Genomic DNA, 22,467 nt, shown 5'->3' with positions numbered 1-22,467 from the left:
TTAAATTACAACAATCAACTTTTTTTGTTGTTTGTTTTTTGGGGATTTAAAAACAATAAATAAATGTAATTGTACTGGAGTACAAGTGGAAAGAAAGTTCCTTTTCCTGTTTTTCATCCGGAATATTTTCCAGCGCACCAAACCACCGGAAGTTTAAGCTTCGTAGCGTTCATGTGGGTCCGTGTTAACAACAAAGTGTGTTGACTTTCTTCTACGGTTTGAGTAATATTTTACGTAAATTTTAGGTTAAAACATGTCCGACAACGAAGATAAGTAAGTAATGATGACACTTTGATGAAATTCATATTAAAATGCTTGTTTCTTTATTATAACTCGGCGCGAACTAGCATTGTAGCTAACGCGGTTAGCCACACTGCTAAGTGCTCTGTATAAACTTATTGACAATTTGCTGTCTTTAGAATCTATTTATTGTCTTTTAAAAACAAAACTTTGTGTCAAATTTGCAGCTTCGATGATGGAGATTTTGATGATGCCGAGGAGGATGAGGGATTAGATGATCTCGAAAACGCGGAAGACGTAAGTTGATGATTCTCTTAACTGGACAGCACAGACACTGCTTTGCTTTTGTTGTTTGTCGTCAGTTTTATTTTAGCACTACTGATCGCTGCCTTTGTATCATGTTTATTGTCGGTTGTTTTCTGGTGAATAGGATGACCAGGAGAACGTGCAGATCCTGCCCGCGGGAGAGGGCCAGCAGGCAAACCAGAAGAGGATCACAACTCCGTACATGACCAAATACGAGAGGGCCAGAGTGCTGGGGACACGAGCCCTCCAGATAGCGTGAGTGTTTCTTCATTGTCATTTACGGCTTCACGGTTAGGTTTAAGGTTAATCATGCTGGAGGTGTTGACGTTCCACGTCCAACTGATACAGAGGTTATGTTTCCCACACGAGTCTGCCGATATTCAAGAAAACCTGACATAGGAGTTTCCACTTTTGTGTTTATGAGAGCAAAGCATTTCATAACTGTCAGAGTGGGTCGTAAGGCACCACAGTCGGTGAGAGTGAGATGTTGAAAATATTCGTCCACACTTCTTTGGTCCTTTTGTCAAGTTTTGTCATTGAATATAGAACTATGCTGAAAGGTAATGTAAAAGAGTACTGCAGTATTTGAGTGCATCTGACTTTCTGGTATAGTACATTGTGTTACTTTGTCTTTTGTAGGAGCAAAGGTAAGGACTATGAATAATTGAGTGAAGCTGGTGCACTTAATGTCATGTTAATATAAAATTATTTAGCACCAGAAATATCAGTTTACCTGTGATTAGAGTTCATGTTTTACAGATGATAGTTGGATTCACGTGAGCACCTTCTGATCTTAACCATAGTGAGATTAATGGGTTAGCAAGGTAAGACGAGGCTAAAGCCAGCGTTTTCAGTGTCACAAAGATGGCTTTCCTTTGACCTGGCCAGATCACCACAGTAACTTCTGCTAAATACACAACCTGGTCAGCAACATGTTGTGGTTAAAGTTTTAGTTTAAAATCATTCAGAAGTGCCACATCTTTACTGATTTTTTTTATTTTTATTTCCAGTAGCCTGTAAATGTGATATAGATTCTCTGCTGAAGTGAGATGTTTTGTAAATGCTACCTGTAGAACTTAAAAATGTCTCTAATGCTCACTCGACCCATTCTGCGCTAAAGGAGAGTCAAACATCGTGTCAGACGCCCCCTTTCTTATATGTGAGCACACAAAGAGCCTGAGTTAACAAAAACAGTTCTGTGATGACACCTGTCATCTTTGACTGGGGTTTTAGGTTTTGTCAAGCCAGATAGTGCAGGGAAACCTAGCTATGTTGAACTTAATTTCTAGTATATGCCTCTCATTTACCTTCTACAAACCATTTCAATTTTTGAAAAAGAGAAAGGAAACTCTGCGGCACAAAGTAAAGCACAATCAAAAATTACTTGCTTCCTCTTAAGGCACTTCCACCTGTCAGTGATTAATCCAGACTTCCTTAAATACTAACCCTCAATTATCTAAAAGAAGAAAACATGGTGTTTGTAGACTGAACATTGAAAAAAGGCTCTAACACTGTACTGATGTGGTTTACCTGCTGACTTGTCTCCAACAGGATGTGTGCTCCAGTTATGGTGGAGCTGGAGGGAGAAACAGACCCGCTGCAGATAGCTATGAAAGAACTAAAGTAAGCCATAATTTTCTTTGATGACTTTTTGTCATTTCTCTTTTTCATGTGTGAGTGACATTATTTAAAGAGCAGGTGACTGTAACAGTATCTCTGTCTTTTTGTCCTCACTGACAGGAGCAGAAAGATCCCCATCATCATCCGCAGGTACCTTCCCGATGGGAGTTACGAGGACTGGGGTTGCGACGAGCTCATCATAACTGATTAAACATCTTATGAAGCAGTCTACGCTGACAGATCAGCCTAAGCTGCTTCACAGCCACCACCCTAACTGGTTTTACAGCTACACAAACCCAGTGGAGGAGTCTCCTTCACGCCCACTCCCAGATCCAGTCGCTGTAATTCTCCAGTGACTGTAAACATGAGGTGTACTGCATAAGACTACTTAAAGACTCAAAATAATGCAAAACAAATTAGTATGCTGTTTATAGTTCATAATCCTGTGAACTTACTTATTGTTTTCCCCTCTAACTATTTGTTTAGTGTTCATCACAACCCAGCTCATTTTTTCGTCTTTCTTTTATCTGGTACCCACTGAACTCAATTGTTTTAGCGGCTGCAATGCTTCTAAGAGCCACAAGGGGGAGATATATCTCAGTCAAACACTTAAGTTTTATAAAGGAATCCTGTATTATGAAGTATTTGTGTTTTTGAAAAGAGGTGATTGTAGTGAAATTACAGTTTTATTGTTATAAATAAAGATTTTTGTATAAAGAGTTTGATTTATGTTACTTACACTATGAAATGTAAACAGAGGTTTACAATGAGGGTGAAGTTACACTCTCTGGGTTCATAAGTCATAAAGACTTAGGAATCCTACTGCAACAAGCACTAAATGCACACATTACTGTAGTAGATCGATAGATAACAGTAAGAATCCTCACTTCCGACAGTGGGTGTTGATGTTTACACGGAGAAGTATTGTCACAGTCATGATGCATGGTGTGTGTGGCTCCCCCCGCCCCACTCCATAAACACAAAGCAGCCAAACAGTCAGTGTATTGTTTTAGGAGAAATGGGTTGTTGCCCGGGCAGAGAGACGGCGAGTGAATGCGGGAAGACAGAGAGAAAGTTTGTGAGAAAGCAGATTAAAGGATTTCTTGTAGGAGGCAGTGTGTGATGATACTCTAGTAAATAGGCGAGCGGATTATATGTTGCTTGTGTGTGTGTTTGTGGGAGCTCCGTGACATGTATGTAAAGACAGAACTGATTTGAAAGGAAAAAAAAATGCAGCTGGTAATAAAACTGATGAAGAAACTCGTCTTTTTTCTTCTGTAGTCGACTTAAAGCAAAGGCGTGTCGGTCACTGTGACCTCTGAGCATCAGCAGGCAGGAGCCAGTTGGCGCTGGTATTAGTAATTATGTGTAAAATGTGTGAAAAACTGCTTTAATCTATGAGTCTTTTGATTGGAGGAGACGGCGCCTCGGGGTGATGCTGCGCTTCTTTCATGGGCTGGAGAGGGTGGCTCGTGATGCTCACCAGCACCAACACAGGGAGGCCAATATCAGGTCGCCTCCAGCACAGGGAATGACTACAATCTCCCGAGACCTTCGCTGGATCAGGAACTTCCACCTCCTACTTGATTTGTTTGTCATTTGTCTGATTTGTTTTTCAGTCCTTTACAACATGACTTCTCTTATTGCTTTCCTAGATATACGCTGACTGGCCACTGTATTAGGTACACTTGTTCACCTGCTCATTATCACAAATATTGAATCAGCCAATCACATGGCAGCAACTCATTGCATTCAGGCATGCAGATGTGGTGAAGATGACCTGCTGGAGTTCAAACTCAGCTTCAGAATGAGGACGAAAGGTGATGTAAGTGACTTTGAGTGAGGCGTGGTTGTTGGCGTTAGGCAGGCTGGTCTGAGTATTTCAGAAACTGTTGATCTGCTGGGATTTTCCCACGCACCCATCTCTAGGGGATACAGAGGAGAATGGCCAGAGGTGAGAGGCAAGCTGAGAGGAATGTGGCAAAAGCTAAAAAAACACTTAACCAACTAAAGTCTGAATGCACACCAGAAGACCACACCTGTGCCACTAGTCTCAACTTAGAAAAGAAAACTGAGGCTACAATTTGCACAGCTCATAAAAAAGTGTTTCCTGATTTCTCCTGTGATATTCTGATTGGATGATCAGAATTTGATATAATAAAAAAAATATAAAAAGAACATTTAAAAAAGGTGATGTAATCGCATGGTGGTTATTTTCTTTGCAGCTTTTAGGCCCGTTTGAGCACTAAGCCTACCTGAGTAGTGTTGCTGAACATTTCCTTTCCTTTGTGGATGGAGATAAAAGGATTGGACATGTTATCATGACAGGATAATATACCATGTCAAAAAGCTCAAATCATCTTGATGGTTTCTGAGTTTATAAGATACCTTTATTAGTCCCACGAGTGGGAAATTTCATGTTAAATATGTACTTAAATGGCCTCCTCAGTCAACAGATCACCATCCAGTATAGCTTCGTTTGGATGTGGTGAAACAGGAGATTCACATTATGGATGTGCAGCTGACACATCTGCCGCAGCTGTGTGATGCTGTCATGTCAACATGGACCAGAATCTCAGAGGAACATCTCAGGAAGGTCCAACCCTGTACTAACAAATTGAACTGCATTTTACTTCCTTTGATCAGCAGTGGTCATCTCATAGCTGCAACACAACTGAGTCTCATCTCTCTTTCTTTCACCTGTTGCACCCTCCCAAACTTTCATTTGATTCTCTATAATTGATTTCTTTTATACTTGATCAGTAGATTGGATTATCACAGGCTGATCTATTACTGCACTCTGGAGTTTCTCCTCTGATTCTTCATTTGCGTTTGTCAGTTTGGTCGTATCAGCACAGAGCCTTTGTTCTATTTTTTCATGGATCATCAGAGCGGACCGTGCCACCTCCTTTCACATCTCAGGCGAAGGAGATTATGAACAGAATGTGCTCAGCTAACGTTTCATTGCCTGCGAGAATCAAATGAAGCCTTTTGAGCAGTATCTCAACAGTCACCTGTCTGACACCTGCTTTGACATTCATTTGACACAAAATCCCATAACTCTGTCTATATCTTCTCCTTTTCATTATTTGAATCCCATTTCAGCTTCTATCTGATTTTTTTTTGTACTAGGATGGGGTGAGTGTTGGGGACGCTTAGATAGCGAGGGTTGCTGGGTCTCTGCATGGAGTGTAGGAGTCCCTTTGTATCCTGCTGAAGCGGCAGGCCAGGCAGTTATGGGTACGCTCCCTCATTGCCCATGTTTCCCTCCTCCCCCTAGATCCCTTTCAATGGCCCTCTTTGTCTTTGCAAAGTATCACACAGCCGATTAAAAAGAGGGAATTAAAAGTCAGGCTTAACCCACAACACGCACACACATACACACACAATATAAGGAACCTGAAATATGCATGCATAACCAACCCTGCCCCCCGAGGCTGCATTACTTTAAGTTTATGTAAAGGAAGGTAGCTGCATCACAGTCTCATTCATCGCCCTCCACATGCACGTCACTATCAGCCGTGTCCAGCTTACCTCTACCAGTGGCCAGATTGAGCATCAGCCAGCCAAAGTGAATTATCCAGTAGCTGAAGAGATTATGTTGGGAATGTGAGCAGCATGGGCTGAGTCATTAGATGCCCCAAAGACGTGAGCTTTTGTTTGTTTTTTTTCCACTGCAGTTTGTAGCCAGAAGAGAAGAGTTTTTGTGGTCTTCACAACCAAAAGGAACCTTTTTTCATCATTTGTAGTATTTATGACTTTTCAAGAGGCAAGCTTGTATTCAAGCAGAAATAACAAAGCTTTATTTCACGTCAGAATACAAAGTCATCATCATCATCATCATCATCGTGTTCAGGCTTTCACACCTGCTGTTATTCAGACGCAGTTACACAAGAAATGTGAAATGCTCAAATGAGAAATTGAGAGAAAGGATGTGCACGCAAACATGAAACCAAATCATAAATAAATGTGGAATTAAAAACATTACCCATAGCTCACACACACATATATAGTAGCAATGAGAATGTAAGCTTAACTCTTATGCTGGAGGTAATTGGTTAAAGTAAAACTGACTTTGAGCTCTGCCTGAGCTGTGGTGCATGCATATGGTCCACATGTGTGCAGTACCGATATACATTACGTATAAAACAAAGAAATTCAGTTTAGCTCTTTTGCAGATATAGGTTAAGATATTTAAAATGCAGATATATTTGGGAAGCAGTGAAGAAGAATGCGGGATGTAGGGAAGAGAAATAACAGGTATAACGTGTAAATAAAGATGGTAAGTAATCATCAAAAGGTAAGTACTGATACAAAAGCTGTTAGTAGTAAAGTCATAATAAGGACAAGGCACATTTTCTATTTGACATCAGGCTGCGTTAAAACATTCAGTGCCTGGAAATTGTTTCTCAGTGTTGGCATTATTTACAATGTAACTTTTTAAACTATAATCAAAAGATCATTTTGTCTCACACTCAACCAAACAAAACAACAGACAAAGGCAGTGCTGTAGACTTTCAGTGGATAACAATGGCAAAAAGTCATTTTAAACAGTACAGTAAACACAGCACGTTGTTAAAACAACAAGTACGTTTCTGTTAAGGATTTTGTCATGAAACACTGAGTGATAATGGATTATCAGCAGATGAATAGAACTGCCTTTCATCATGAGTCAGTGCCTTTGTGCTACAAACTTAAAGGAAGTTTTTGACACGATTGCATTTTGAATTGAGTCAAAGCTAAGAAAAAAAAACAAAAAAAAAAACACTAATTGGCCACAAAATGTAAGGTAGCTTTGAATGTTATGTTGGGAGAAACTTTCTTTTAAAAGAACAGTTTCTTCTTTATAAAAAGTACAGGTTTTGGTCTCAAAACTTTGGTCATGTTTGTGTGTATCGACATAAGTACATTTGCAACTTCAAGTACACCCAATAAGCTAAATATACACTTCAGTTAACAAAAGCACAGCATGGATTTATGGCATTTTTTCCCCTCCGTGCCCATTTGTCGAGTGTACAAAGGCATTTTAAGTGAACACAGCATAAACAAATTGAATTCAAAAAGGGACGACTGTGGCTCTGAGAGGACAGTATGTCATGAGTATTTGTTGTGTTGACTTTCGAAAGGAATACAAGGCTAACGTTTGTTTGACAAAAGGTCAGTCAAGCCTGAGAAGTGAAAGGCCGGCAAATAGTTTGGCACTCCGTTCTCCTGGCGTTAAAACAAACATCTCGGGTAAAATGAATTGGTCTCCTTTGTCGCGCTCACAGATCGAAGTCTTGCTTTTTTCTCGCTGTGTCCCTGTCACCTCTGACCCCTCCGTTTGCCCGTGGCGTTGTGGACTGCTGCGATACACGATGACAAGTACGTGATCTCATACCACCCATGAACACAGCCAGAAGTGCCAAAGGCTTTGCTGTGGTGCTGCTGGTGGCGTTGGGTGGGTGATTTTTATTTTATTTTACTTATTTGCATTATCGATGTATTGAACTCTGACTCCTCCACCGAGTGCCGCAAATGATCGACCGCTCCTCAAAAGCACCACGCTCCAAGCGCATCCTCAGGCTGTGACAGCATGTTTTCATCTGGGCAAGAGCAGAATGGTGTTTCCCCCCTTCTGCCTCCCCAGACGCATCCCCCAGTGCCTGCCCACTCCCCCCAGACCAGATCTCGTTCGACTCTGACACCACCAGCGCGACTCTTGCTGCTGCTGCTGTCTCTGCTCCTCTGGTCTGACGTTGGGGCTGAACCTGCACCGGCACGCTCTGGTCTCGTTATCTGTCATGGCCGCGACAGCGTTGTGTAGACAGGCTGTTCCCAGTGTGTGGGGCTGTGCGACTGCGATACGCTGGCTGAGTCAGTGATGGCAGTGTACAAAGGCCTCTGGGAAGGCCCCATGTAAGAAAAGGCGGAGTACAACCCCGGAGCCTGGCTCGAATGGGCGTAGTATGACCCCGAGCCCTGGTGGTCAGCGTATTCTGCAAACTGAGCTCTTGAGGCCAACGAGGGGAAGGCAGAGCTGTAGTGAGGAAGGCTGAGGGGGGTGTAAGTGACGTGGGAACCTGCTGAAGCTGCTTCCACAAAGTGACCCGCAGCACCTCCGGCCTCACTCTTAATCTGGGCTTTGGAGGGATCTGAGCTCAGAGGGGAGCCATGGTGTTGCTGTGGCGGCTGCTGCTGCTGCTTGGAGAGCCAGGCTGCTGAGTGTCCACTGGCCGCTGCCAGAGCTGAGGAGATCCCATAGGCGTACGGAGAGGCCGGAGTAGCTGTTGTGGTTCCTGCAGCCCCCGCACTCGGCCCAACCCCTGGGTGCCCATTAGGGGGAAGGTACTGATCAAACTCATTGACATCAAACGGCTCCATATTAGCCATTACCTCATGACTCATCTCACCAATGTCCACGTTACCAAAGTCGATATGAGGTTTCCCAGACCCCGCAGCACCTGAGCTTCCTTCCGCTCCCATTGTACCACGAGAAGTCCCGTTCCCGGCTCCCTCCCTCTTACCATCTCCTGCCTTTGCAGACTGAGGCTCGGTCTTGGGAGTAGTGGGAGGTGTTGGAGGACTGTGGCTCTGACCTGTGGCAAAAGAGAAAGCAGTTACAGCTCGTTTGCCCTGCAGATTCACAGACAATTACCTAAGCGTGTGTCATCATGTTCAGTGGACTCAGGCATAACAGTGGAGTAGCGGGCGGGAGCCGGCAGCCCACCTACAGCATAAGGGTGATGCCCATTTGCCAGAGGGGACCCGGCTCCCCCACTGTAGGCCACTTCCAGGTGGGTGCCTTTGTAGTGGTACTGGCTGTAGATGACCTCACCCTCCAAATGGCCTTCAGCCTCGCTTCCTGACCCAGAACCAATCTTCCCATTCTTGCGGCGTCGCGGCTGATACTTGTAGTCAGGGTAGTCCTTTTTGTGCTGCTTCCTCAGCCTCTCTGCCTCCTCAATGAAGGGTCGCTTGTCACTGTCATTAAGAAGCCTCAGGGGGGGAAAAATGGTAAATTTGATCGTTTAAGTTACGAAGATCCATAGTCACTTTTTTTCCTGTTGAATACAGTACATATTCTACAGGATGGTGCAAAAAGACCATAGAATAAAAAAGAATAAACCTTTATGACTGGCAGTGATTTGCAAATGATTAAAACCTTAGATTTATTTGAAATGTGTAGAAAGACAGTATGATAAATGCTGAAAGGGTAAAATATTTGGATTTTGAAGAATACGCTCATTTTGAATGAGCCAGCAACAGAAATAATTTACTGGTTTGCTTTGTTACCTCATCTTTGATTTAAGCACTTCACACTCCCGTGAAGCTGGATGACCGAGCACCTCAGAGAACACACCTCATCTCTGACCAACACTTTGTAAGAATTAGAAACCGAGGAGACTGATTGTTCCAGTTTTGGAACCTGAATGTTTTCCAATTCTTCCTTGGTGTAGGATTTCAGATGCTGAAGAGTTTCGGGGCTTTTTTTCTTTCTTTCTTTTTTTTTTTGTTTTCCATTTCAATTTCATAACGAGATAAATCTGGATTTCTGAACCTTAAATCAGTTCATGTTTCACTGTGAACTGATTTAAGGTTGATTAAGAGTTAAAGGAATGAATTTGATCCCAGAGTAGTAAGAAGTGATTCCAAAAGCCTCTCTTTACTCCTCTGAAATGCTCTTTAACACCCAATAATGTTACCACTTTCTGTCTTATAAAAACATTAACAATACTTTTTTGTTTTTTGTTTGTTTGGGTTTTTGGTTTCCTTTTTTTTGGGGGGGGGGGGGGGGGGGGCATGTTGTCTGTCCCCTATCTTCAGTTATGTGTTTAAATAATTGCTAATCCTTCATATCATATTTCTATCAACCCTGCCAGGATGACATATTTTCCTTTGTTAGCAGCAATAGTTTCATTTGCTACATCTCCACAGCTGCATCTAATGTCACTCCTGCCAGCGGCTTCTGACTGCCAAACTCTAATGAAATGATACAGCCCAAAGTTGCATCCTGTCTGCAACATGGGACTGAGCTCCTACTATTACACCCCTGACAGGAGTGGCATGAGAAAACCCTGACCCTCCTCAGCCTCCCTGTTCATCGTGTTTGTGGGTCAATTAACTACTACTGACTGAGCCCAAGGTCAAGTCTTTATCAAATTAATATGATCCCTGCAAGGTAATGCATTTAACCTTTTCTGTCCTTCTTGGTAAGAAATAATGAGCAATCTGAAGAAGTCAGCAACCAAGAAGGAAAGACTCTCCAGTGCCTGCCTGACAGAAGGTTGAAATGAAAGAAGTGCAGGTTTTCTGTAAGCAAATGAAGCAATGAAAGACTCAGAATATTAGGGAACTGTAAGTTTATTAACTATAAAAAAGGCTAGATCATTCTTCTTCTTAAACTTTGAATGTACTTTAAATGAACTTTGCCAGGGGGGAACTCCTTCCAGCTAATGTTTCCCAGGAATTAAAACAGTGAATTGAATTAGCCAGGATTCAGAAACATGTGACCAGGGCGCACTCACTGCACCAAAAAACAAGAGCTGCTCAACTGATGAACTGTGGCCTAAAGCGGGAAAGAAGACTGAGCTGCCTCCTAATAGTCTAAAAATACTTCTTTTTTTTTCAGGAAACATATCACAGATAATATCACGTGTAAAACAGAGCGAGGCATTTTTTTCAAACACGTTATAACTGTGTTGGTTTTCATTGTATTCGACTTTAAGAACATTAAGTGGAGGGTGTGCACTAAATCACACGAGTCAAAGTGGTGAATATACAGTGGCCTCTCTGTGAGCCTGCAGAAGCTGAAATAGAAACGTGTGTTTGATGTGTTTGAGCTGATATGTTTCGGTTTATTGAGATGATGCCTCTGTAACTATAACTAACGTGTGTGTGCGCGCGCGCGTGTGTTCATTTTTGATAAAAAGTCTTCAGTGTCTGATTCAATTATTCCTGGAGTAGCTACTTAAGCTGTGACCCTTGAGCGGTGGTGTTCATGTGGCTGTTTATTTTAATCTGTCAAAGCTTAATCGTCTCTTTCTTGTTTGGTGGAACGAGAATTCACCTAAATTTATTATTCAATTTACTGTGTGTGAGAGCCAGACGTTTTCGGGATTTTAAAGTGGGCCTTAAGACGGACTATAAGCAACCGGCCTGCTCACCTCCAGAGCTTCCCCAGGGTCTTGCTGAGCTCCGCGTTGTGCAGGTGCGGGTGTTGGTCGGCCAGTTTCCTCCGCGCCGCCTGCGCCCACACCATGAAGGCGTTCATTGGCCTCTTCACGTGCTGTTTGTTCTTGTTTCCGCTGCTTACGCGAACGGGCATGGGCACGAGGGTCCAGTCGTAGCACTTGAGCACCTGGCTCACAGCGTCGCGGATTCCCGCGGGGAAGCGGTCGTCCTCGTCGTCGGATTTGACGGAGGAGCAACCCGCCGACGCGTCGTCCAGCCCGACCAGCTGCGGCTGATGCTGCTGCCCGTGGAGAGGCGAGTCCCCAGCAACAGCGGCCCCGGAGGAATGACCCGGTGACAGGGAGCGGCTGTCGTCAGACATCCCTGGGCTGAGCTCAACCTCTGAAAAGCTCTGCTCCTCTCTGGACATCGTCCTTCACACAAGCCTCCAGGCGCGCAGAGGATGTAAAAAGCTGTTCTTAAATGCTCAGCTCTACCTGTCTGGTTCTTGTTTCTGTGTAGCTCTGCAGTTTACGCACGGAGGGTCGGCTGTCTCTCTGGCCTCATCTAAGTTATAATATAAACTGCCAGTCTGTCTCTACTCTCAGCCTCCGTTGCAAAACTCTGTGAGGATTCCACATTAAAGTTCTTTCCATCCGTGTTGTTGGTATCATAGGCGGCTCGATGCGCACCTTGGACCCCAGTTTACCTGCTATTGCGCAACTCTCTCCGCCAAACTCACCCGCTCTTACTTCCCTCCTGACTACACCTTCCTTCTCTCCTCCGTTTATCCCGCGATCGAGATCCAACAGCGAGGACCTGAAACAGCAGAGGGATGAGGAGCATCAGCTTAATAAATCAGAGGTAGAGCGGCAGCGGATTTGGGTACGGTTGGCCACGATTTAGCAAAACTTTCTGTTCTTTTCGAATCCAGCATTAAGATGCTAAACGTCCTGAATCTGAAAGCATTAACCCCACATAAATACTCAACACGATATCACGATATGTGAAACCATGCCTATATGTGTATATTTGTGGCCCTCTATAGCGCACATCCCCCCTGCAGGTCCGGGCCTCGGCTCCCAAAACAAGCTACTGTTTTACAGTTATTGCAAGCTCCCCGGAGAAAATGTGTTGGAATGATAGGAGACCACAGCAGCACAAAAGTCGGATTTATACCGCGTGGTTCTTGAATAAATACATCATGCCGCTGGAAACATAACCCCCCCCCCCCCTTGTGTGTGTGTGTGTGTGTGTGTGTGTGTGTGTGTGTGTGTGTGTGTGTGTGTGTGTGTGTATGGGCACTCCTGTAAATTAGCTTGTTAAACAGGGGCAGGTTTAAAGTTGTCTTCGTTTTGTCCATTAAATCAACAGCCTGTCTGGAAGTTTGCGTCCTAAACTTCATGGAAAAGAGCAACACGCAGTCCGATTATTTGTTTTCTATTTAGAAAATCGCTCTGGTCGTTTTTGTTTTTGTTTTTTTTAAAGGTTGGCCTCTCAACGCCCCGCTTCCCTCATATTTCTTTTTTAATACGTTTACAGTTTTTTGTAATCATGCAGCACACTACATGTCCGAATCAATGTTCTGCATTTCCTGGCGGTTCGTTTGCTGTGCGCAATTATAATTAATTAACCAAATTTATAATTTTACAAACGGCACAGGAGTTCAAATTACATTTGTGAGCGCTGTGACTCTAAATACATGTTTCCAACACCAGCTTTTAATTAGCCTAACATCTAATTGGATGTTAGGAATTGTATTCGTTTCCAACAGAGCGGCTGGTGCAGCTTCCCCATCTGTCCGAAGCGTATTTTGATGCTCGGTTGCCACCTGGTCTGCAAGGGCACGTCGCGGGCTGTCATCACATCTCTAAAGGTCTGTGTGCGTAAACTGTTGAGGAAAGCGCATTTACGCGCGCGTCTCTTGTGTTTGTAGTACATGCTGCTTGTTTCATTCTTACGAAACAACGAACACCATCGGTGCCTTTTCGTTGTTTCTTAAGAATGAAACAAGCAGCGTCACCTGACCGGGCGGGGATCATTTGCTTTCGCCACCGAGCAATTGGTTAAGTATGTTTTTTCTTTAGCAGATCAAACCAAGATCAAATCAGTGGAAAAGCCAATAAAAAAATCAACTGGACCCATCTACCGATGTGCAGCAGAACAACAGATATCGCTGAATTTATTTGATAACAGCTTAACTGCGTTCGACCCACCCTTTAGATAACGCGTGTTATTACATTACTGAGGATATTTACTGTGGGCTACCCACTGAACTAACACTCAACACCCGACTTGCCAGAAATCTGGCTTTCATTTGGTTTTGAAAAAAAGGGCCTGTTGTTCATAATCTAAAGATTAAGTGTCTGCCAGATACGGAATATAACTCGATTAAATATGGGGGATAATCGGACTTTTTAATACGTGTGTAAAAGTGTAGAGTCATAAATCGCCTTTAGTTCTGGCAGTCTCCTTTGTTGCGCTTGTTGTGCACTTTTCTTTAATTAATGATGAAATCCTGAAGAAAATAAAGGGGGAAAACACTTGAAGACCAAATAAATTATGACGATCGGCACATGAAACTTTAACCACAACACAAATCGGCTGGAAAACTTCGCAGCACTTGTTGAAAAGAGGAGAGGTGATATTACTGTAGCCCTACAACATCGTTAACTTTTGGCAGCAGGACTATTCTCACATGGTTTAACAGAATCATTGTGGTGGCTAAAATAACAAACAAAAAACAACAAAAAAAACAAAAAAAACCCCACCATAAATAACTAAACAATGATCCATGTTTATGAAAGGTAAGAGTGCATGATAAGTCTGAGTTTCGGACTCTGACGAAAAGAAATAATCAAATGGCAGAGTGAGAGCAGCAGCAGCTGTAGAGAGGAAAGAGTTGGAAATGCTAAGCGCCTTACTTCAGTAATGAGGAAAAGGAGGTCGTCGGTTTAGCACGAGAATCCGTGAGTTCCCGTCCGAGTTTCCAAAGTGACGCTCGCTCCCCAGCCCCCTCGCTCGCGCCGCCCGAGTATGAATGCTTGCTCTGTGTGTCTGTACCAGGGCTTAAAGAGCTCCTTGTACGCGCCCGAGAGAAAAAAATGAAAAAGATGCGGAGGAGAGATCTTAAAGGACCAGCGCACATATACAGGCGCAGACTCTGAGCTCTCTGATTGGCCGGGGACTCTCTCTCTCTCTAGCTCCTTAACATCCTCTCCCTCTATCTGTCTATCTATCCAGACCCATCGCACCATTTGTATTTTTTTATTACGTTAAACAGAGTAATTGGGTACATGAGCACCCATTTCTAATTATTTTACTTTGGGAGATGCATAGTTTCATCACACCAATAATGATAAGACGATAAAGGTGAAATTGGGCTATCTGTGTTTGGGTATTAATTTTGGCAGGGAAACCAGCTTTATTATTATTATTATTATTATTATTATTATTATTATTAGTATTATTATTATTATTATTATCTAAAAAAGAATCTTTAATTTACTGTCTGAAACATCTACATTGAAGCCTCAATCCTGTACATTGCTTTTTTCGGGGAAAAGGAGTGAGAGAAAATTTCCTCCTTTATATAACACAGTGGCTATGGAGAAGGGGTTTTTCATTTCAGAACATGCTCACAGACAGCACTGACAGATCCGAGTCCGGATTATTTACTAAGAGAGGAAATGGGCGTCAGTCTTGGCCTTGTGAGCAGAAAGAGACCCGGTACTTAAACGCGCTCTGCGATGCAGGCCTCAAATAAGTTTGGAAATGGCAGGTTTTACGCACCAGTTGCGCACTTGGTTTAGAAAGAAAGAAATATAGCAATATTCTCTGACTTTTACTTCAACGCATAGGGAGCTTACGTTTACAAACACAAATTAACCCACAACACAATCAGGCATGTCTTATGAAACGGATATAAAATGGGCACCTTTTTGGCCTAGTATAAAACGATCCAAACCGCTTAACGTGTTTAATTTTAGCCAGATTGAGTCACAGGTGTTAGCGCCAATTTCAGAGCTCGTGCAGTTTGTGCTGCATCTCGTGTGGATTTCATAATTGCATCAGCGCCTCTAACTGAGAGAGAGCGCGCGTTTCAAACCAAACAGTGCTGGTAAGCAGAAAGGAGAGACGGCGAGGGGACGTAACTGGCCGCACGGATACAACCACCAGCGCTGTTCCTCGCAACAATGACCCCTTGTATCCCCGCCATGCGACACACCGGCCCCCAGTCCAAAAATCACCACTTTTTTTCATTATCCATGAATGCTGACTGTGATAAGGGAATCCTAACCACGAGTGAATCTCTGTGTTGCCTCTTTCATTCCCCCGGTTCCCCTCCTTTCTTTGCTCCCTTTGTTTTCTTCTTCTTCTTCTTTTTTTCTATCTCAGGTGAATTGTAATCATGTGATCAAAACGAGCACCCTCTTCTCCCTTAAATTAAAAAAAAAGAACTGTGGGACAAAAAGCAGTTCTGTGTCTATAAAAAAAAAGAAAAGAAAATTGTGGAAAACGCTTGTGTCTCCCCCATCTACCGCCACTCTTTGTCCGAGTCTCAGTCTGTGGCATATAAGGGAAAAAATGCTCCAGGAGCGCCGAGGACACAACCCGGGGAGCTGTGCTGGGACTTCCCGGCTCCTGAAGCTGTAAATCGAGGACCTGCGGAGAGAGACACTCCGGGATCCCCCCCCCCCCCCCCCTCCTGTGCAGCTGAGGATTTGCGGCCCGGCCTCGGGTTGACGTGAGTGCTTTGGCTTGTGTTTGTGAAATGATGCTAATGGGGGCGAAGAGCCCCAAAATATAGCCCCTTTCTCTACAAGAGCTAAATACTTCTGTGTGAGACCATAAACGTCAATTTATGTAATTTCTGGAAGAGAGATGGTTGTGAAAATGCGCTGGTTTCTGAAATTTGCGTCATTTTTTTAATGTTTGAACCACAATTTTGATTCTGAAGCAATAAAGAACAAAAGGCAGCTACATAATTTTGATATACAAATTTTTTAAGAACTATTTTGTGTTGGCGTCTTTCTGGGAAAAGATGAGACTAGTTTTTATTTTCTCGTACGAAAATGTTGCCCTTCCAGCGCTTCGGATAGCCTGGTGATGGATGGCTTGACATTATGCGCACTTCGTTTAGAGAGAAATTCAATTAAGCAAAGAAATAGATTAAGCATTCAGAAAAACAAGACATTCATTGTGCGATACACATATGCACCGAGTCTTTCTAAACAGACTGCCTTGGGAGAGCTCATTGTGGCTTTTTCATAACCATCATGAATTCTTCTCTTACATGTATTTACTGTCCAAGGCTTCGTCTTGGAGACGGTTAACATTTTCTTATTGGAAAACGTCAAAGGTTAAATAATTAAAATAACATTTTAAAATGAAAGAATTATTTGTATCATAATAATTGTAATACTTTATTTGTATTATTTAAATTGTTTTCGTAAGTAATATATTTTATTAAAGTAGTTAAAAAGTAAGTCATATTAGATTTAAAAACTTTATTAGGGCAATTTTTGCTGAATAACATCCTGAAATCTGTTAGAAAAATATTTTAAAAGCTTTGTAGTGAACTGAAACGATCCCCTATATAATGTCGAGATTCTTACACCGAAAACGCCACAGTGGAAACACTGTTGTTTCTGGAATGTACATTTCATGATGGCTCATCTTTTATTCTTATTCTTAGGGATGTCGTTTTACTGCATTTTAGCAGTTTCTTGTACTTTCCTGCACTGAAGCAGTCAGTGGGCGATTCATATTTCCCAACATGAATGTACCCAAACAGGCCCAAATGATAAAAGTCCTTTTGTCATGTGAAGATGTTTTTCGAAGTCAAACTTGGAGATACAAACACATGAAAATATCTCTTAGGATGACAGCTAAAGGTCGGCAGTTAGTGGGTTGGCAGTGTCAAAAGAGAAGTCTCGGTGCAGTCCTGTGACCATGGCAGTGTGTGTGTGTGTGTGTGTGTGTGTGTGTGTGTGTGTGTGTGTGTGTGTTGGTGGGGGCTCACCCCCATCAGAGCCGCAGGGTCATGCTATCCTCTCACAGCCGACCATCGTCTCTAAGACTCAACTTGGCTTTGTACAGCGGTGTTAAACATACTTTAGAGGACAAAGCAAATGATAAATGGAGAAAATACATTTAATTTAGAATTTTTAAAGTAGTAGGAACTAAATTATTAAGCATTGTTATCACACAGAGATATTTCATATCATGCTGTGTCTCGTCTTTAGTGTCAGGTTATTTCTATATGTCTATAACCTAGTATATCACTACGCAGAAATAGCACAAAAGTTAAAATATATAAGGTTTTAAAAATTATATGAAGACACATTCAAACCTTCAGAATCGTCTATATTTCTGCAGTTTTTCATTTCGCAATCAATGAGGTCAATAAAATGTAAAATAATATTAAAGAGACTAATGCTGTCAGTCTAATCATCTGTTTTTTTTAATTATTAAATTCGAAATGAAAATACATTTTGGTGTAACGTTAAAGCTCTCGTTCAAAAACATATCAGGAGAGCAAATACACAATTATACACATTATTATCATATATACAAAAATGACACAATAATCATAGTTCATGCTTAAATATCAATGTTGTGATGACAACCCCACTGAATGAATATGACATAAAACATCCTAAAAGTCATTAAATGTTGATACAAATGAAACTAAAATTTAAATCAAGACAGATTTACTTACATTTAGAGGTTCACAGGGATATCAAATGTTAGATCATTTTCTTTAATAAATAAGTTCACCATATCTATTTTGGGAGTTGTGTGAACTGAACTGACTTTGCACCAGGCTATTTGCACCAGTTAATAAAGGCTTTATTAGCTGTATTAAGGTAGTCAACTAAATCACAAAGATTACATATTTAAATATGTTAAATATGTATTTAAATAAATTTTTTGTATTTTTTCGTATTTAAATAGATATTTAAAAATCTTTTTTCATGCATGTTACTTGGTGCACTTTACCTTTATCTAAAACTATATTACTGTTTCTTTTGTTTTCTAAAAGGCTCATTTAAACAAAAAACAATGCAAAAAATCTGGTTGTTTAGATTTATTTAACATGTCCTGAGGTCTCTGAAAGATGTTACAGCCACTGTTGGAGAAGAGTAACACACTCAGTAAGTCTCCAGGTCTCAGATGCTGAGAACGTTACCTAACCACGTTTTCTCTTTATTTTGTGCACCTGTGCAGCAAACGGCAGGTGTTTCAGTGTCCCCCTGTTGAAGTAGGTCAGTGAACCTTGCAGAAGGATCCGGTGCAAAGTTAATAGTGCAGTTATTAAGTCATTACAAATGTAATCAACTCGTTTTTTTTTTCATATATTTTTTGACAAATTCACTCAAGTCTGAGTAATAGAGAGTATAATACCAAGATACTGATGGATTCCTCTTTAATTCCCCTAAAGAGGTCAGGGTCCGGCAGACAGTGGCGCAGCTGGAATCGGTAAGGATTCAGAGGCTTTCCCAAGAACTTTGTGGGAGTTTATCCTGATTTCATTATCATTATTCATTCTGCACATTAGATCGTTTCTCCAAATTAAAACTAGCCTGTAGTAATCCCACATCACAGCCAAACACTGTAAATAATGGAACTTTTACAATTTATGTTTATTTTATAGGAGTGATGCATATCAGTTACATCCAATTTATACTATCAAGAGATCTTCAAATAGATAATAAAAAATTATTTAATCTATCATTCTTCCTCGTGTTTTCCTTTCATCTATCATTCTTAAATTCCTGCAGCTGTGTTTCGTTTAAATCGTCTCCCTTTGGCCACCAGTGAATCCAATCTTTGTGCCTATACCACCAAAGCGCCTGTTCTCTCTACCAGTTTGTAAGGCTGGATGGGTTGGGGGGACTTTTACTGCAGCTGGGGAGTGAGGTGGGATGCTGTGTGAGTGTGTAATATGTGGGTACAATGTGTTTACATGAAAGTCTATGTGCTTAAAGTTTGTGTGTTTGTGTGTGTTGTTACCTAAATGAATAGGCCATTGTGTGTTCTGCTTCATCTCTCCACCGCCCGCAAAAAGGCAAGACTCTAGTTACTCCAATTGTGTGAGGGGGAACATCTAAAGGAAATTGATATATGGGGGTTGAGGTGGGGGGTGTGGGTCGAAATGCAGTGCTGGTGTTGGAGTGGGTGGGGGTAATGGGGTAAGGGCCCCAGGTGAGATGGAGAGAGGGACCGTTTAGTTATCTGTGGCTGTTCTTTGTTGGGATTCTTTAATCCTCATTCCACTTGTTTGTGAACCAGGACATATTTTAGATTTTCACTTGCAAAAGGCGAGTGGGATCGATGCAGTGGCAGGCCACCACACTGGTCCAAATTCCCACACCTAAATATTTTTTAGGCACAGTCGTGATCCAGCCACTCACTCCTTAAAGCGAGGTCAAACAAATGTAATTCAGCTGTCACATGACTCTCAGAGGGGAAATGTTGTGTTAACCGAGGCACAGAAAGAAACACTCTTCTTATCTGACAGAGTCAGGCTAATGGCGAGAAGCTGCTGTGCAGTAAACTGCACTGTGATGGCCAAACCCGTGGCCACACTCTAAAGTCGGTAACTTTTGTATTTTCATTCTTCATTTGAACATAGTAATACATTTTAGTTGCCAATAACTTCATTGATTGGTTTGGATACATTTGTTCTATTTGTAAGCGCGCACATTTAGTTTACTTATGTATTCATACTACTTCATTTCTTTGCTTTCTGACTAACCTTTGTCTTTTTATTTCTTACCTGCCATCATCACTGGGAGTTGCTGGACAAAAGATGGTAGCCAGGGTTTGAAACCATTAAATACAAAGGAAGATAATTGGACCACACCACCACTTCCTGCTGAAGGGGGAATGTGTGTTTTCTTTACTTTAAAAACAAAGTATTTGTATTTAATTAAATATTTGAGTTTAGGGTTTAATGGGGTTTTTGATTTTCTTCTTTAGTGGTTAGTTTATTAACAAACTAGATTGTACTGCATCGTTTGTGGTTTATGATTGTGTTTTGTTTGTTACCCCTCATGTGTCACAATGGTCTGATCAGCCATTATATATACCCTTGTATGTCATTTCATGTTTAGGTCAATTATGTACGTTTGGGCAGTCATTTGGTTTGTTAAGGTTGCAGTCTTTGCCTGAGTTCAGTTTTGTTTCTTTGACCTCTTTTATGAGCTCAACATTTATTAGTCTTGTAAATATAATTTTTGGGGGTTAAATAAATGGAAACTATATTTTCTAATAATTCCTGGGACTCCTCCTGTTTTTCAACTCGGTCCATCACATGTGGTGTCAGGAGTGGGATCCTTCAGTTGAGGAGACAGGATTTTTTTTTTTTTTTTGCATTTTTCTGCCCTTTTTCCTCCCCTGACAAACTTTTTGAGCCATGCAGAATGCTGTGCGCCCAAAGAGAGGAAATAAAATGGAGGCCAGAGAGGCCTTGCAGCAGCCAGAGAGGGAGAAGGAGATGGAAGAAGGAATTTCAGTTGTGGCTGGAGACACTGAAGGAGAGGATACCAGGGAGCCAACTCTCCTTGATATTGCTGGGATTCTTCAGGCTTTCATGGGACAACAGGAAGTTCGAGATAAAAAGCAGAGAGAGGATGCTATACTGCAAGAACAGCGTTTTAAGAGTTTGCAACACCAGTTTCGGCTTTTGCAAATGGAAGTGCAGGCCAGAACCACCCCACTTCCAGAGCCCACATCAACTGATCCAGAGTCTGTTGAAACTCCAGCTGATTATCAGACACAAGCAACATCTCAGCATGAGGGTTCTGGCTCAGCCTCCATATTAACAGGTCAGTCTGTGCATATTCATCATCCTAAACTGGAGAAACTAGCTGTTGAAGATGATGTTGAACATTTTCTGACCACTTTTGAGAGAATTGCAGCTGCTTGTCGTTGGCCAGAGTCAGACTGGATTTTTCACCTCATTCCTCTTCTCACTGGTAAGGCTCGAAGTGCCTATGTTAATATGGATGTGGACGATTCACTGCAATATGAGAAGGTAAAAGCTGCCATTTTGCAAAAATACGATATAAACCCAGAAACATACAGGCAAAGATTTCGCTGTCTTGAAGTTTTTGATGAGAGTCCCAAGGAACTGTATGCGAGACTGAAAGAACTTTATGAAAAATGGATTCAGCCGAAAAACAGAACTGTAAAAGAAGTTGGTGAAATTATTATCTTGGAGCAGTTTTTAAGAATGCTGTGTCCTGAGCTTCAGGTGTGGATTAAGGAGCATAATCCAAAATCTGCTGTAGAGGCCGCCATCCTGGCTGATGTGTTTGTAGCTGCCCGAAGTAAGAGTCAGCCATGGAGCAACAGTGCATGGAAGGCTGCCAGAGATTCACGTCGGTCGCAACCCCCTCAGCATCCTCAGAGGTCAGCGACGGGTGTGGGTAAGCCCTTTACAAGGGAAACGCAGCCTCTGAATACCTCGAAGCCAGGTAAAAGGCCACCAGTGTGCTACCTTTGTGGACAGGAAGGTCACACTAAGCCCATGTGTCCTAATAATCAAAGAAAATTATCTCAGATGTGTTTTGTGCCTCACCAGAATGTGGATATTAAATCTGAGAGAAAGCAGTCAAATAAAATCACCACAGTTAAGATTAATGGACAAGAAATTAATGCTTTAATAGACACTGGCAGCACACAGACTCTGGTACACAGGAAATATGTGTCAAAAGACTACACATGCCCCTCTGAAACCATATCAGTTTGCTGTATACATGGTGATGAAAGACCATACCCTACTGCTGATCTGTTTATTGAAGTGCAGGGGACACCCTATCTGTTAAAGGTTGGTGTAGCTGATAATCTGCCCTATCCTGTAGTTCTTGGGGAGGATCTGCCAGTCATCTATGATTTGTTGAGAGAAGTGCAAGAGTGCAATGTTGCTATAACAAGGGCTCAAACTAAAAATCAGGATGAGCATTATGCAACCCTCAGTGCTTTACCCTTCTTTGAGGCTGAACTAGAGACAGATCCCGGGAAGTCTCGGAAGCCACGCAGTCAAAGAAGACGTGAAAAATTTCAACACACTGTTGGAAAGACATCAGTTCAGGCTGCTCCAGATATGCCTTTAGGTTTTTCAGTACCTACGAACAT

General features: G+C 42.0%; 2 protein-coding genes across 2 annotated transcripts; one reads left to right on the top strand and one right to left on the bottom strand.

Annotated features, from left to right (window-relative positions):
* Nucleotides 1-130: 130 nt before the first annotated feature.
* Nucleotides 131-2,885, top strand: polr2f (RNA polymerase II, I and III subunit F). Its single transcript, XM_085453577.1, has 5 exons — nt 131-273; nt 468-537; nt 671-801; nt 2,098-2,169; nt 2,287-2,885. The coding sequence occupies exons 1-5, from the start codon at nt 254-256 to the stop codon at nt 2,375-2,377; spliced, it is 384 nt and encodes a 127-aa protein (XP_085309703.1). The 5' UTR covers nt 131-253; the 3' UTR covers nt 2,378-2,885.
* A 3,056-nt stretch (nt 2,886-5,941) lies between these two features.
* LOC146710902 (transcription factor SOX-10-like) lies at nt 5,942-14,400 on the bottom strand. The gene is made up of 4 exons (XM_085453576.1): nt 14,244-14,400; nt 11,313-12,138; nt 8,984-9,144; nt 5,942-8,744 (listed from the first exon to the last, which is right to left on the bottom strand). The coding sequence occupies exons 2-4, from the start codon at nt 11,747-11,749 to the stop codon at nt 7,948-7,950; spliced, it is 1,395 nt and encodes a 464-aa protein (XP_085309702.1). The 5' UTR covers nt 11,750-12,138; nt 14,244-14,400; the 3' UTR covers nt 5,942-7,947.
* Between the last annotated feature and the right edge of the window lie 8,067 nt (nt 14,401-22,467).

The sequence above is a fragment of the Copadichromis virginalis genome, linkage group LG4 (assembly GCF_057382275.1).
Source record: "Copadichromis virginalis isolate Kocher_CV1m ecotype Utaka linkage group LG4, C_Virginalis_male_GT1.1, whole genome shotgun sequence".
Classification (NCBI taxonomy): domain Eukaryota; kingdom Metazoa; phylum Chordata; class Actinopteri; order Cichliformes; family Cichlidae; genus Copadichromis; species Copadichromis virginalis.
This window is presented reverse-complemented; position numbering and strand designations above follow the sequence as displayed.

Excerpts from the sequence above, each read along its gene's own strand:
- polr2f (XM_085453577.1), top strand. The coding sequence starts at position 254 with ATGTCCGACAACGAAGATAA. Across the intron at positions 274-467 it reads ATGTCCGACAACGAAGATAA|CTTCGATGATGGAGATTTTG; the intron begins GTAAGTAATGAT and ends TCAAATTTGCAG. Across the intron at positions 802-2,097 it reads ACACGAGCCCTCCAGATAGC|GATGTGTGCTCCAGTTATGG; the intron begins GTGAGTGTTTCT and ends TGTCTCCAACAG.
- LOC146710902 (XM_085453576.1), bottom strand. The coding sequence starts at position 11,749 with ATGTCCAGAGAGGAGCAGAGCTTTTCAGAGGTTGAGCTCAGCCCAGGG. Across the intron at positions 9,145-11,312 it reads ACCCTGGGGAAGCTCTGGAG|GCTTCTTAATGACAGTGACA; the intron begins GTGAGCAGGCCG and ends TCCCCCCCTGAG. Across the intron at positions 8,745-8,983 it reads GGCTGAAGGCCATTTGGAGG|GTCAGAGCCACAGTCCTCCA; the intron begins GTGAGGTCATCT and ends CTTTTGCCACAG.